The sequence below is a fragment of the Betta splendens genome, chromosome 24 (assembly GCF_900634795.4).
Source record: "Betta splendens chromosome 24, fBetSpl5.4, whole genome shotgun sequence".
Classification (NCBI taxonomy): Eukaryota; Metazoa; Chordata; class Actinopteri; order Anabantiformes; family Osphronemidae; genus Betta; species Betta splendens.
This window is the reverse complement of record NC_040901.2, coordinates 13739806-13755781: the sequence shown is the minus strand read 5'-3', so window position 1 is coordinate 13755781 and position 15976 is coordinate 13739806. Positions and strand designations below refer to the sequence as shown.

At 43.5% G+C, this 15976-nt stretch overlaps 1 protein-coding gene across 7 annotated transcripts in view; it reads right to left on the bottom strand.

The window, feature by feature from the left end:
• The window catches only part of col12a1b (collagen, type XII, alpha 1b), a 63512-nt gene that overhangs the window by 22963 nt on the left and 24573 nt on the right, over nucleotides 1–15976 (bottom strand). For 3 of the 7 annotated variants that reach the window (XM_055506298.1, XM_055506302.1, XM_055506297.1), the window contains exons 22-46: nucleotides 15641–15770; nucleotides 15378–15523; nucleotides 14368–14497; nucleotides 13614–13750; nucleotides 12612–12741; nucleotides 12223–12362; nucleotides 12013–12145; nucleotides 11898–11915; nucleotides 11176–11315; nucleotides 10297–10426; nucleotides 9953–10101; nucleotides 9667–9796; nucleotides 9324–9463; nucleotides 9118–9247; nucleotides 8905–9044; nucleotides 7686–7815; nucleotides 7419–7558; nucleotides 6631–6760; nucleotides 6203–6342; nucleotides 5944–6067; nucleotides 4244–4383; nucleotides 3773–3902; nucleotides 3482–3621; nucleotides 3202–3331; nucleotides 1455–1597 (exon numbers count right to left, since the gene is read on the bottom strand). In XM_055506298.1, coding sequence (XP_055362273.1) covers nucleotides 1455–1597; nucleotides 3202–3331; nucleotides 3482–3621; nucleotides 3773–3902; nucleotides 4244–4383; nucleotides 5944–6067; nucleotides 6203–6342; nucleotides 6631–6760; nucleotides 7419–7558; nucleotides 7686–7815; nucleotides 8905–9044; nucleotides 9118–9247; nucleotides 9324–9463; nucleotides 9667–9796; nucleotides 9953–10101; nucleotides 10297–10426; nucleotides 11176–11315; nucleotides 11898–11915; nucleotides 12013–12145; nucleotides 12223–12362; nucleotides 12612–12741; nucleotides 13614–13750; nucleotides 14368–14497; nucleotides 15378–15523; nucleotides 15641–15770 — 3270 coding nt within the window. The remainder of the gene's footprint in view (nucleotides 1–1454; nucleotides 1598–3201; nucleotides 3332–3481; nucleotides 3622–3772; nucleotides 3903–4243; nucleotides 4384–5943; nucleotides 6068–6202; nucleotides 6343–6630; nucleotides 6761–7418; nucleotides 7559–7685; nucleotides 7816–8904; nucleotides 9045–9117; nucleotides 9248–9323; nucleotides 9464–9666; nucleotides 9797–9952; nucleotides 10102–10296; nucleotides 10427–11175; nucleotides 11316–11897; nucleotides 11916–12012; nucleotides 12146–12222; nucleotides 12363–12611; nucleotides 12742–13613; nucleotides 13751–14367; nucleotides 14498–15377; nucleotides 15524–15640; nucleotides 15771–15976) is intronic. The other 4 variants (XM_055506300.1, XM_055506299.1, XM_055506301.1 and 1 more) reach the window with 2 other exon arrangements.

The window sequence follows — 15976 nt, the reverse complement described above, 5'->3', positions numbered from 1 at the left end:
GGTCAATCCCTCCAGTAAAGTCAGCTCTGCATTTGGCCATCGTCCTTCTAAAACACGATGAACATGTCATAGTTGAGGTTTACTCATTCAGTCACTGCCTGAAGGCGATGCGCTTCAGCGCTTGTAAAACGGCGTTTAGTGAAGCCAAGGAATCCCAGGTCCTCTGTGTGCTCAGTCCCTGCCTTTTGCCTTTGGGAGCAAGGAGGTTTTTAAAGGATACATTACGTTGACGTGTAATGATTCTTTAAATCGATGGTACAGACCTTAACTGTTGTTTGTAGTTTGTTTGGCTGAAGCAATAGGAAAATTAATTCCTCGGTCAGTTGCTTGAGCAGCTTAGGGCATGAATGAAAATGAGCCACTTTGAGCTCAATTATTCTGTGTTTGTAATAGTTAGTGCATCTTTGTGTTTCTGAGCTCATCTCGGTGCGTTTGCCAAACCCACATCCTCCTACACTAAAACAAAATCAAAGGTAATTGAAGCAAAATACAGCTGAAGTAAAAATAAACAGAGGAAACTGTGACTACACAATAAAGTACACAACACTGATAGCTTCATATCACCATCAAAGCACATTCTAATCATCAGAACAACCTCATTCCATTACAGTTCCTTATCATTTCCCTCTAATCCAAATGCATGAAATCAGTGCTGATGGAGCTGACAAGTCATGATTTCCATATTTAAGAGCATTCCTATAATTATCACAACATCTGTGGAACATCAGACAAACGGCACCAAACGAGTGGGACCACCTGCTTCTGTGGAATCAATGAGCCTGCGTTGATTTAAATGTGATGTGGAGAAGAGATATATGTGAACACGGTTCACAGCCTTGAGCTGAAGATTTGATTGTGGATTGATTCTCAACTGCATAAACTAATTCCTACTCTTCATTTGTGAAGGTTTTATTGACAAACATTCTTACATAAATTAAATTACGTCAAATTTGCAGATTTGAAGAGAGTCACAAAGGTCATCTGTTGGTAGAGTAGCCAACAGCCAGTGACGTTTGATTGAACGGATTTATTTAAGTGGAGGAGATTCAAACTTCTAATGCTTGAGCTTTGGGACGTTTGTCTGAAGGCGTTAAACTGAGCTTGAGAAATGACACTTATCAGCTGCAAGCTTATCAGTAATCATATCTTCATTATCTTTATTCAAACAATGCAAAACTTGCTGGAGCCATGAGATAATTCTTTTTTCTTCTAACCCAGTGTAATTTCCAATAAAGATCTTGAAGGAACGACTGACAAGCACTGACCTGCAGCCTTGGCAACAAAGTGATTTGCAGTAACATCTAACTGTTTATTGCGTAGTGTTGTTTTTCACGGGCTCTAATCCTCTCTTCTTGTCAGCGGAGACACGGATGTCAGGGAAAACGGCCAATCCTGCCCTCCAGACAGATTTTAAGCTAACGTTACTATCGAGCAGCCTCGGGACAGTCACTCACCGACTCTGCGGGTCTGGATCCAGTCAGCGGAGAATAAGCCACCTTGTACTGTTGAACCTGGCCCGTGGCGGGCTCCCAGCGCACGTTCAGGCTGTTGGGAGTGGGGTTGTACACCTGAATGTTCCTGGGTGGTGTGCGTGGCACTGCAGAGTGTGAAAAGGTCAGTGAGTAAAGCATCAAGGCGTGTGTGGTGATTTAATACCAACTAATGCCAAAGGATCTAAAAACAGTGATTACACCGTTTAAAATGTCAGAGTACTCAACAAGACAGGGCAGGCTGTCACGCTGAGGACCAGGGCTTCAGTCACAGACCTGTAACTGCTCAGTGAACCAACAAACGGTCTGCTTTGCTCTCATTTTGATTCACACTATAAATGAAAACAAGAAAATCTAAGGTAGAGCTGAAGCGCTGAGGGCAGCAGGAGTCTGGATCTATGTGGAGAATGTGTAGTAGCCCAGTTTAGAGTTTATGCAAAAGCCCTTAACTTCCTCTTCAAACAGAACCAGATGTACGGTATCTAGCCTGTGGGTTTCTGGAGCTTTACCCAATAATGAGAACTAGCTGCAGTAGGTAGACAAACACAGATAAAACTGCCGCCCTCACGGATGATTTATTGTGTCATTTAATGCTACAAACCAATCATAACCACAGCCGAAGACCTCTCTGAGTCATAAATACACAGGTCCACTGTGACCACACAGCTCCGACTGTAACGCTGCAGTCACTCATGCTCTGGTTCATTAGGCGAGCAGTAGGTCTGCCCTGCTGGCACAGCGTGGTCCTGGGTCGAGCCAACTTGAGCCCCATTCAAAGACTTTTCCTACATCCATTGTATTTATTAGGCTAAATGTGACTGAATGGATGAATGTGTACCAGAGCTGACCACTTTGGACCACACCCAGATGATGAGAGATGTAGAAGATGCACAAGATGTGCAAGCATTCAGTTTGTGCAGCATATTTAATGCTTCACAACCAATGAAAGTGGTTCTGGTTGAACCTAAACTCACTGCAGATGTGCTTAGAACAGACTTACAACCTAGCACGCAGCAGTTTATCTGAATGAGGACATGTAAAATTTCCAAAACAGTCAAGATTTAAATTGCTAATTTATCCCACTAAAGTGCCACAAGAAATAGGTTTCACAGCTTCCCAATTAAACATCCAATGATGCTCTTCTGCTAAGTGTGGCCCACAGTCAACGACAACAGGACGTTCACTAAACAAAAAGGACAACGTCCCAAATTTCCACATTATCTGTGTTTTACATCATTGTTGGACTTAATCACTTTGAGAGGGAATCACGTTAGCTCTTCTTTTGTTCCAGTCGACTGCTCCTGAGGAATTCAGGGTTTTCTGTGATTTAGTGTTTTTGGCAAACTCTGTCAGTTTTGCAGGTTTTTCCAGCGAGTTCACTTACGAGGCACTGTTTGTCTACAGATATGAAGGTCTGACCCAAAAGACGGAAGGGGATCTTTAGGCTGAGGTCTGTTTGCTACCTTTATCAGTCAAATGCACCGTTTCAGCTCTACTGGTCCAAACACAGTGTGCTGAAGGTCACTTTGTAACAAGCTTCAAGTGTTTGATGTTGCAAGTGTAGAGGCTGTCGAAGGAGAAACAGCTTTGGCACTTTCAGTCTACAAAAATGTCCTTACTGCCAACACTGACACTCCCAAAAGTCCAAAGTTCTTTCAGGCTATGTCTTTAGCCAACGGCGTGCACGTTGCACAGAAGGTCTGGGACTCACGTGTCTTTCCTTTGTCTGACTGGCGCAGACCATCTCCCTCTGGGTAAACTGGAACCACAGAGACAGTGTAGAGCGTGTTGGACAGCAGGTTCCTGAGCACAGTGTTGGTAGTGCCACCGGACACCTGTTCCTGCTCAAGCCCAAAAAATATTTAACATCGCAGAATTAGTTAAAGCATGGCAAAAGAATCTAAATGTTAATTTAAATTTCAATGTCTGATGACATGCAGTCAAAGATTCTGTGCATTTGCATCTCTAAAACGTGAGAATGTCACTCTCACCATGTCTTCAGCGCCGCCTGATGCAGGGACGTAGATGATGCGATACTGGCGGACGTTGCCCTCCGCGGGCTCCCAGCGCACCTTGAGGGAGTTTGTGGTGGGATCAGTGACCTGCAGGTTTTTCACTCCACCCAGAGCCTCTGTCAAGAGAGAGGTGATAAACACCAAGTATAGAGCCACAACATTAAAGTTTATATTCAGTCAGATCTGAATTTAGGCGTCTGTATCCTGACTGTTTAGAATGCTCAGACATGTTTTGTGGCTCCGCTGAGCTGATCTGACTGAGCTCACTTGTTTTTCCGTTCTCTGACGCGCGTTTCCCCTCCATGTCGTCGTAAATAGGCACCAGTGTGACTTTGTACTCGGTGTCTGGACGCAGGTCCCTCAGCACCGTGTTGGTCGACATTCCAGATACCTGAGTCTGTGAATGACCAGACAATAAAATAAGATTCCAGTGAAAGAATGTCAGCCAAGGACACAGAACTGCATCTTCCTCCAGTTGTCTGACCCTGGAACTAATGGTAATTCTGCAGATAGAAACGAGTTTAGAAACTTCCCAGTAGAATTTTAATAAACAATTTTGTGTTTAATCAACTTTGGCTGCAGAGATATTCTCATCAGGGGGTCCACTCCATTTTCACAGGGATGTAGATCTTTAATCTTTTATTTTAATTAGCACTGTCCTTGCTGATTAATAAATCTTATTGTCAGTTATCGTTACAGTTTCCCAGAGTAACCATCAACCTGTGGGTGTGGATTGACCATGCTATCGGTTCCTCCAGCTGCTGGCACGTAGATGATCTGATACTGCCTAACGTCACCCTCAGCTGGGTCCCAGCGAACCCTCAGGGAGTTGGTGGTGGGGTCAGTAACCTGGAGATTCTTCACTCCACCCATAGGCTCTAAAGACAAAAGGTGCATCAGTCTCTCAAACAGCATCTGAAAGCAGATGTCTCAAAATTAGGGATGCTATCAATCAGAGAAAAGTGGTCAGTCCATCCTGTGACTGACTAAACTGTCTGGCATTCTGTGATGCCCAAACATCCTCATTAAAGAGCTTTTTAGGTTTTAAAACTTTATTCTCTCCACAGAGGCTTAAATTCCTGCTGCAGATAATCTGTAGCATTTGCTTTACACTGCGGGGCACAGCAGATGTTGGTTTTACTACATCAGGACTGTCCAGATGTTTCAGACTCTAGGAAGTTAATAAACCCGTTGCCTCTATTACGTGAACTACAAATGTTCATATTTTTCTGTCTTAAAAGACCAAGTGTTTCCAGGTTTTTGATGATTATCTTCTAGCAAATGGTTTCAGTTCATGTCTGTACCCTGTGGAACTCTTATGTTACAGGTACATGCATGTGTCATGTTGTGTTGTGGTAATGCTGTGTCGGCCAGCAATAAGCTCTTACAGCATCACTTTCGTCTGAAGGAATTAGTGTCAAAAATCAAGAACGTACGAGGCAGACTTCTTTAAACTGAAGCATATTAAAAGTGAAACTAATTATAATCGGTGAATCCTGATTGTCTAAAGTTATTACACCCTGTAATAGGTTGCAGCAGCTGCAGTGATAGGGCAGCATGTGTCACTCAACGCGAACAAAGCCTGTCAAAATAAGCCTCACTGCTGCATCATGAAGGGATAAAATGGGTCTAATGTTTTCACCATGTGGGAGATACTGCACCTCCTTGTTTTGTTCATCTGTCTCCAGTACCCTTAAAATAATATTAAGCACACAAATATTTATAAGATGGATTTTATTTACGTTTTATTTACTGCTTTGTGTAAAACTGTGCCTCCTCTGTGTCTGTGTGTGAAATGTTCCTGTTAAGTACTGCGCTGTAATTAAAAATAAATGCAAATACAAACAGATCCAGCAAATAAATAAATTCTGCAAACTTCAATAACATGAAAGAAAGAGAGGGAGCTTTATAAGAGCTATAAAACATTAGTTGTTTGGATGTGGAAAACCCAAAGCAGTCACCGCATGAGTGCCAATAATCTGAAAAATGAATTACTAAAGTGTAAATCACACAAGTGTCAGTTATAATGTGTACAGTACATGAGAAGTGATGCTGTGGCATGGACACGTGGCTGAGATGAGGTGCGAATGTGGCACTGAATGGACCCATGTGTATGAATCGTCAAAGTGCTGCTCGTCTCCTTAAAAGTAGTTTTAAAATGTTATCCGTTATTATGTGATGCTACAGAAGTTTCCAAGCAGACATTCACTGGTTCATTTTAAAACTATTTAACAAAAACGCTGATGTGAAGCTCTGACTGTATAGAATTGCTTCACACGTAAAGGAGAATGTTCGTGTGGTTCAATCCTAAACAAAGCATGGGATTATTTTTGGATCAGATTACTTCTTCCAGCTCTGGAACAATTCACAGATGCAAGCACTGCACTCACACGGTGCCCATGTGGAGAAGAGCTGGGTGTTTGGAATGACTGACTCACTTGTCTTTCCCTTCTCCGTCTGCCGTATGCCCTCCACATCTGGGTAGACGGGAACAACCGCCACGTTGTACAATGTGTTGGAATCCAGGTTCTTCAGGATGGTGGAGGTGCTCGACACCTCCTCCTGTTCCACAAAATGTTCAAACCTCTATCAGCAAGTTTACAGTTAATTGTAGCTATGGTAATAAGGCGGTTGAGAACTTGCAACTAAAATATAACCTGGATCAATGTGAAGCTGTAAAATCAAAACTGCTCCTACCATGCGTTCCTCTCCTCCTGGCTGTGCTGCATAGAAGACCTTGTAGCTTTTGACGTTGCCCACAGCAGGATCCCAGCGAACGGTCAAGGAGTTAATAGTCGGGTCGATCACCTGCAAGTTCTTCACTCCACCCAACGGAGCTGAGAGGCAGCAGGGAAACGTGCTTAGAAAGGGTTTAAGATCAATCTGCTCTAATTTTGATTGGCTTGGTTACAGCAGATGAGCAAACGTGACCAGGTCTAGATTCTGACTAATGCATTATGAACAGTCAGAGAGTGATGAAAGATGAATGGCCTTACAATAATCGGAACTTTCTCCTTTTAAACCCTAATCTTAAGGTTTTTGGAGGCATAAATATGAAACCCAATCAGTAAAATGACTCAAGGTTGAGCATTTTTCCAGCAACTTCAAATATGTCTTTGACTCACTTGTCTTTCCCTTTTCAGACTGCGATTTGCCCTCCATCTCATGGTAGACAGGCACCACAGTGACAGTGTACTCAGTGTTGGGCTCCAGGTTCTTCAGAACGGTAGAGGTGGTGGTTCCAGTCACCTGGTCCTGGTTGGAGAGAAAAGAATCAACTTTGGATTGTGCAAACCCCTCAGAGATTTAGAGATCTGTTAGAAAAGCCAAGTCCTAAAAAAGGGAGTTTGGCAGATGCAGAAAGTCTCAGACTGAGCATGATCAGGGGTTAATGTGCCGTGAGCCTGGTTTTCTAGCTGTCTGTTCAGCGCAGCAGCAGGAACAGTTGAACCATAGACATAAATATGGATTTCTGCAGAAACCTTAGATTTTAGCAAAGCACCAAACTGGCAACCAAAAGACCACATCTTCACGGCTAAATCTGCTCTCCACCACTTAATCCAATGTTAGGCCCATTCTGCTCTCTACCTGAGATAAGTCCAAATATTTCCAAATCAAATAGGGACGTAGGCTAATGAAATCGACCCCTCCAGATATTGTCATTGCGTTATAGAAAGCAGCTCAGATGTCTTGGAAACGAAGCTGCTCACTGCACATGCCTGTGTTTTCCATTAAGGGTAATACATGTAAATTGCTACAGTGTTACGCAGCAATTTTTATAAGTCAATATTTGGCTTTTTCCTCAAGTATAACAAGTGTAGCTGTTTTATTCCTATGACTTGATTGTGAAGTCTGAACCGTGATGAAGCTATTCACGTAGAACACACAGTAAAAATGTCTACGATGGTCTTACAACGTCCTGCTCCCCTCCAGCAGACGGCTCCCAGATCACGATGTATTCACGGACGTTTCCCTCAGCGGGCTCCCAGCGGACGTTCAGAGTAGTGGTGGTGGGGTCAGTGACCCTTAGGTTCCTCGCAAAACCCAGCGGCTCTGAGCAGAGATGCGAAGCAGAAAGACGTGTTCATTTGCCACCAGTGAAACTGAACATAGTGTACACAAGTGTTCCTGCTTGAACTGGCCAACGTATGACACATGAGCACGCGCACTAGCTACTCACTTGTCTTCCCGTTGTCGGACAGGCTGGGCCCGTCCCCCTCGGCGTAGACGGGGACAACTGTGATGCTGTAGCGAGTGTCAGGTAGAAGCTTCTCCAGCATAGTCCTGGTAGTGCTCTCTGACACTTGCTCCTACAAAGAAAATCTGGTGAACTCAGCAGTCCATGAAGTCCTAGCAGCGCTAACCTTTGACCTACAGACAAAAGTTCAAACTTTCCCCAGGTGCTTTATTGAACGTGATGTGCAAACGAGCAGGTTTTGAATCAAATCACTATCAATGTGTAACTAAATATAAATATAATAATTCCACTTTTTCCTGCCATTTTCTTCCCTAACTGAAGAAGCAACATATAAAACCACTTGAAAACCCACTGGCACTAAAGTCAAATACTTTCTGTAAAATAAATTGTATTATGACACTAATTGCAGTTAAAAGCAGCAGCCAGATCATCAGTCAGACACTCAGATGTGTTATTGTACAGCTCCTGCACTGTGAACCTCGTTGAACGCTGACGGCAGGCGTCTAATTAAAGGGATTTGCACATAATTCTGTGCAAGCTGCATTCCAGAAACACAAGCCCCACAAACAAGCAATGCAACAGACGAATGCCCTCTGCCAAAAGATTCAGATGCTATTGTGCCGTAACTGCATGGAGGGATTATCTTGTCAAAATCATGACATCACTAAGTCCCCGGCGAGGGCTTTGAGTTTTAAACTTCTTTAAAAGAGCAGTGGTTCAAACAAAGTCAGAGGATTTTATTAACATCTGTTGCAAAATGAGAGACATTTAGAAAATGAGCAAATGTTCATCCAGTGCCAGAAAGAAAAGAAGGAACAGAGAGAGCAGCTCCCACAGTCTATGATCTGCAAGGCAGTAAAGCTTAGATATCTGATATTAGTGGACCGTTTCACAGATGAGCTTTCAAAGCCGTCAGGCAGAAATCTAAAACTGTTCACTTAGTTAGTTTGTGGTTTCAACTTGACTTCACTTAAATCCGCCCAAGTCTCAACACTTAAGTTAGATTAGGTTTTCTGATCTTTACTTTGTTGTATGTATTGAATCATTAAGTGTAATTATGTTGTGTTTATCTAATTTCTGTCTTTTATAAATTATAACAGATTATATAAAGACTTACTGTAATTTAATTGTCTTTTACATCTGATTTAGTTCGTTGTATGTGTAGTTTATCCACTAGAAGTGGAGAGTGAGACAGTCTTACCACAACTTCCAGTCCTCCATCTGCAGGAACGTAAATCACTTTGTAGCCCTGAACGTTGCCGTCGGCAGGATTCCAGGTCACAGTGAGCGTGGTGATAGTGGGGTTGGTCACCTTCATGTTGCCAACGCCACCCAAAGGCACTGGGAGGATGAAAACAATGGTTATTACCTGTTCCACCATAAGACGTTAGGCCTGAGCAGCTCAGCGACCTACATGTCTTCCCGTTCTCAGACTGGCGTTTCCCCTCTCTGGCAGGGTACACGGGTAACACAGACACGGTGTACAATGTGTCGGGTGTCAGGTTCCTCAGGACGGTGGAAGTGGTGCCTGCAGGAACCTGCTCCTGTTTACAGAAGGTAAAAGTCATTCAGAGATGCTTATAGCCATGACCTGCTACATCTTGTCTGCCAAAGACTCGCCATTTCTTCTCGACCACCCGCCGCTGGCAGAAAGAAGACTTTATAGAGCCGAACTGCACCGTCAGCCGGTTCCCAGTCCACAGTCAGAGAGGTCATGGTGGGGTTGGTAACTCTCAGGTTCTTCACTCCTCCCAGGGCTCCTGCACACAACCACAAGTTGAATACACCCTGAACCTTTTATAGTATTTTAGATGCATCCTCGCACATCAGTAGGAAAATTTCTTTTAAATATTTAACGTATTGTCTGTAGCAAAAGAGAAATAAAAAAGCTGATGAATAATTCACAGCAGACATTCTGTGATTTGCCGTTAGTAACAGGCAGGGTAAATGTTTGTGCTCTTACTTGTCTTTCCATTTTCAGACATTGTCTTTCCATCTCCATCAGCGTAGACTGGCACCAGGGAGACATTGTACAGCGTGTCTGGCTGCAGGCCTCGCAGGACGGTGGTGGTTGTACCTGCTGACACTGTTTCCTAGGTTCAACAAAAAATGACCCAAATCAGAGGCAGCCTGCAGCTACAAATAATGTGGATATTTGAGTAGATGCAGTGATTTAAAAACAGCAGCTGAGGCTGAAGGACAGGGCCTTAGGTTCAGTGGCGGCCGACATGAGGCGGTTGCTGTCCTACCAGTCCTACCATGCTCTCAGCTCCACCGGCGACAGGAAGGTAAATGACTTTGTACTCCTTCACTCGACCCTCGGCGGGCTCCCAGCGCACGTTCAGGGTGGTCATGGTCGGGTTCAACACCTGTAAGTTTCTAACTCCACCCAGAGGATCTGACAGAACACAAACATGTTAGAGGTAAACTACTTTTAGTCATTACATCCATTTTCCCTTCTTCTTCTACTTCTTCCTTCATGTCCTATCGCTCCTAGTAGTTTTGTTGTGTATCAGCAAAATGTACTATATCATCAAATTAATTATAAGAATCGTACTACATCCTCTTTGTAATGTTTGTAGTCATGTCTTACTGGTCCTTCCTTCCCCAGAAATGTCTCTGCTGACGCCAGTGGAATACACAGCTGCCACGGTGATGTGGTACGGAGTGTCAGGGTCAAGCTTCTGCAGGATAATGCTGGTCTTCTTCCCTCCAACCTCCTTCTGTTTTCAGAAAGCATGTCAGCAATGAGACTTTTGGTTTGTTCTTTATTTCAAGGCCATGTGCTCCACAGAACAGTCCTATCACCAGGCATATCCTTTAATCTCTTTTGGTAAAGAAGAGCCTTTGCACAAGATGAGGCAAAGATGCTGTACCGGAGTAGCACAGAACCTGACCCGGTGTTTTTACTCCAGACTGAACCTTTACTATACAGTATATCATCTCTTCAAAGGGAACCTGAGCTCACCCTGCAGACTAACTGCCTTTTATCTTAGAGCGATGATGAAAACAACAAGGCTACAGATGCTCTCAGTCTTGGTAAACACAAATGACGTAGCTAGGAATCAGGACAGAGATCCATTAGACAGACTTGTAACACTGACATCATTTGAATCGACCTTGACACATTGTTTAGAGAAACACTGTCATAACATCTCAGAGACACAATAAAATGTAACTGGCTGAAATTCCTCTCATACATCCCTCAGTCTTTTGAAGTTACATCAAGAGCGAATGGTTTGTTAGGCCATCGTGCAGGAATGCAAGCTTGGAAAGCAGAAGTCTTTTAACTGTACCATCATGCTAAAGACCATGTCAATAAAACAACTCAAAATGTGCTGATGGAGCTCAAGGTTCAGTCCAGATAAATCCCCCTCCTTTAAAGTGCTAGCTGCCAAAGTGGGTTTAACTACGATCGTTCAGGATGGGAAAAAAAATACACTTTCTACTATAAATCTGAGAGTGAACGTACTGAGAGACGTGCCCCTCCTGCGACAGGTCCGTAGGTGATCCGGTAGTTCTGGACTGTTCCAGGGGCTGGGTCCCAATTCACTGTGAGCGTCGAGGTTGTTGCGTTGAAAACCTTCAAGTTTCGTGGAGGCCCAGAGGGCACTGGAAGAGTACAGATGAAGCCAGTGAGATAAATCAGTCTAAACATCAGCACAAGAAGTGTTGGATGAGGGGTGATGATGGTGAACATGATGACGGCAGTGATGGCGTTGCTCCTACAATCCTGAAGGTCATGGGGATGAAAGCACACAGATGAGGATGAAGCTTCTCAGAGCAGGGTGGAAGTTCAGCAACTTCTGATGCATAAATTTCAGTTTGCTTGAAAATGAATATTATTGAATATTACCGATGAAGCTAAATTAGAAGTAAACTCCAACCCTACGAAAGGAAGACTGCAACAACGCATGCAAACAACATTAATGAAAAGCTGAGATTTTAAAAATGGATGGTGTTAAAATATGAGATGAATATCACAGTACAAATGTGACAATGAAACATGATGGTAGTTGGGACAAGAACAAAATGGATCACAATGGAAATAGAAGCCAGGTTTTCTTGCATTTGGAGGTAAGAATTAAACTGAACTCTAAAATGTGTATTCATGCATTAAAAAACCAAGTGTCCCTCATCGTCTCACTTAAACTTATGAACATTCAATTGGAACCAGTACTTCTCGTAACATACCATCAGGATCCTTCAACACTAGAAAGAGATGTTGAGAAAACAGTGTTATTTCGTTTCACTGATCTGTCATTACACTGGGAGCCGGGGGACGATGCTGCTCAAATGGCTGACTTACATGTGCGCTGGTTTCCCATCAGGTCTTCACTCTCTGACTCGTCTGGATAGATGGCTGTGACAGTGACCGCGTAGTCGGTGTCAGGGTCCAAGTTCTGCAGAACGTGAGAATTCTCATCGCTGCTGAGGATCGACTGGCCACAGACAGAAAAGAGGTACGTTAGGTATCTGTGATCATAGTACCAACACTGTCACAGCTTTGCTGACTTACATAGGAGGCGTCGGTTCCCCCCTGCTTGACCCAGCCGATGCGGTACAGGGCCACGTCCGGGGCTGAGTGCTCCCAGGTTGCTCTGAACGAGGTCTGGGCCACCTCGGAGAACTGCAGGTTCTTAGGGGCTGGGACAACATCTGCCAGCAGACAGTATTAAAGTCTAGACCTTTTACTGTGGTGGCAGGTTTGTACATATTTAAAATAGCTAATCAAATAAAAGATATGAAAGACGATTGAGAAGTTGCCCTCCTCTCTTCCCTAACTATAGGACACTGTAATACTGCAATTTGTCATGTGGGTTTAAGTAGGTCATTTAAAAATACTGCAAAACACTACAGGTCTACAGAGAATAAAAAAACAAAAGAAAACAAAAAAACGAGTCTGACCTGTGATGGCGCTTGAAAGCATTGTGCTCCCAGGTCCCTCATCGTAAACTGGAGTGACGGCCACATCATACTCGGTCTGAGATATGAGGCTGGTCAGGTCCAGGGTAGTGACATCACCATTCACTTCAGCCTGCCAGGGACAAATTGAATCAATTTAAAGGTATTGCCGATCATATCAATAAAGCAGTACTTTTGTAGGTTCAGTGAATACCAGGTGCTACAATAAATCACCGCTAAGCTTTTCCATAAAGTGCTAAGACATCTAATCTCAGCAGAGTCTTCCACGTTTAACCAGTCGTAGAAAAACAGAAACTCTGCACCCAGCAGGCAAGACACAAGCAGCTTTCAGCAGGAATCCTTAAGAACAGTTGAGCCGCTGCGTGTCATCCATCAGAATTTCTGTCCACCAACAGCACCATTGTCCCTCCTCTGAGATCCAAGTGAGGAATGAGGAGAACAAAGTGGTACTGTGATGATCCAGTCAAGCTGGGCCGACGGCCTGATCCAGGTTTTCTCATAAAGATCATCCAACAATGTGGAACCGCTGCTAGTGAGAGGTCGGCCATAACTCTCGAATTGGTCACCTTCCCAGACTAAAGAAACTGCAGCTTATTATTAAATCCACCTTTCACTCATCTAATCTGCACCAACATTTGTTGCAAATGCATTGTTGCAGCAGAGGAACGTAAAAAGGTCACAGCTGGACATTCCAGCTGCAAACATATCTTTAAGCGAAGCAGGGTTACATGACTGCAGGAGAGTGTGAGATGCGATAAGTGTTAAGCATTTTTTCTCCATTCCCCAATGGTGACATTTTCAGTCCTGCAGACCCAGCTGGCTCAAATCCCCATGTCCCTTAGTAATATTTAGATTTTATTCTAACAATACAAGTAACAAAACGGAACAGAGAAAGCAAATGCTCACTGTCAAAGTCAGAGTTTTTTTTAAATAAAATGAACTGTTAACAAATAACCCATAAACATGGAAGAAGCTCTGTCTTACCTCCTTTACGTCTCCTTCGTCTGGTTTGTAGGTGATCAAGTACTTGCGGACAGCCCCAGGTGCAGCATCCCAGATGAGCTTCATGGTGCTGTGAGTAACATCCCTGATTTGCAGTACTCCAGCAGGAGGCACAGGCACTGAGGGAGAACAGGAAAAAGACATGCATTAAAATCTGGCCAACCCTGACTTAAATATAAAATCATCCTTGCTCCCACTGTCAATATTTCTGTGAAGAATTAAAAAGACGCTGACTGAAATGTTGGGCCAAAGCATACTGAACAGCTGAAAAACAGGCTGCAACTCATTTTCTTCATGCTGCTTTGGATATTCTGTTTTTCAGTGCGTCTGTTTTATATCTACTGTGTTGGTTTCAATCCAAATTATAAACTCCAGCATGTGAGAGATGTACTGTATGCTGTTCCACAAAAATGAAACTCTCCTATATTCTGTCAACCATCCAAAAACATTTGAACAAATGACCAAATGAAACATGGCTTGTATTCACAAAACGAAAAACATTTTAAAACAATTTCATGAAAGTTTGGTTGAACCTTTAGTTCTTTAGTTCACAGACATGAGGTTGTTTTGGTCTTGTGTTTGGTGAAGATCTGGTCCCAGTCAATAAAATGCTGTATAACCACTTGTCTTACTGTACATGTCTTATTATTGACTAGTATGATCTGACCAGGGGGAGCTTTGCACCAAGAAGGCTTAATGTAATGTTGTAGTAGAAACATGTACATGTGCTACATACATGTGACTCCTTTGCCTTCCAGGGGCTCACTGACAGCTTCACCGTACATGGCCAAAAGTGAGATGGAATACTCCGTGTTGGGTATCAGCTGCACCAGCTGGACATTAGTTTCATCTCCCCCAACGCGGACCTATGTGGGGAGCAGACAGAGAAAGTGGGGTGTTGGAGGGGATTGGAGAGTACAGGTGGAGGTCACACACCAGGAGGTAACAGTTAACAGTGAACAAACCAGTGAACAACTGTTTCCTACTCATATTTTTACTATTAACACCGCCAATAAATAATGGTAGTTAAAAAAGCATAAGCCTCCACCAGGTCCCAGGTGAGTAATAGCACATATAGGTTAAGTTTTATCTAAGTAGCATCCTCCGTATTTATATCATCCCAATGACTTCAGGCCATGAGCTAATACTTCCCATTACCAAGGGTGGCTGGGCTGTGAGCGACCACTTCCTGCTTAGAAGAGTTCGTCCTTTTGCCATCTGGAAGCAGTAAGGTGGCACAAGCAGCAGCCTAGTCATATAAAGTTGATGTGGAAATGCTGAGCACACAAACTAACATGAGTGCGTTTCTGAGTCCAAGTGTCTGTTTCCATTGTTTGAAAGTGCTGGAGTGTTGCCTTGTACCTTTAACTTTTAGGACGTTAATAAGCATTAACACTCTGAGGATGTTGCTCTGTTTACCAGCCTGTTCTCATTTAAACCATTAAATGTTGATTTTGACATGTTTTTGGTTAAGTATGAAGAGCGAGAATCCAACCACAAAGTCAGGAGATGCACAGATGAACACCTACACTAAGGAATTGTCCCACTGTGTTTGATGACCATGATGAAACTGTAATATTGAAGCTGAAGCTCTATATTCCCTGAATCCAACCAGATAATTTTTAACTCCAACCACAAAGTCTACTCTAAAGAGCGTCATCCCTGTGACACTGTTGTACAGTACATGCATCCAGCATCAGAGACGAAAGAGAGCTAACAGGGAACTTTGAGTTAGCATTCTCTTACCTCTTTCTCCTCCTGGGGCTCAGAGGCATTGACGGACCTGTACAGCAGCAGATATCCTGTGGCCCCCTCCACCTCCTCCCATCTCACCCTCATAGTGGTTACACCCTCATCATAAACGTTCATATTCTCCACAGCTAACAGTGGCACTGATGCACAGGAGCAGATAACGCAAAAAGAAGCTCAGTGACACATCTGACACATACACATATATAATGGTTTTCAGACTGGAACGTAAAGTCACAGATAAAAACTAAGACACTTACAAGTGGTCTCAGTGCCCTTCAGTGGCTCGCTGCTTTCCTCACCAGCCACAGAGTAAACATTGACCAGGTACTTGGTCAGAGGGGTTAGGTTCTGCAGCACAATGGTGGTGACCGACCCGTCAACCAGCACCTGGAATGATAAAGAAGCAGTTACCGTTTTGTAGCATTTGTCATCTTAAGTGAATCGGACAAAGGCCAATAAAAGCACAAAGGATGGAAATGATCCAGTGTTCTGTTTTTTGAAATGAGACAGACAGGAAGTTAAGTGTAAACTAAGTGCAGGTTCACCAAAGATACTGTGATCCAGACTTTAGTTCCTGAGGGCCATGTAAACAG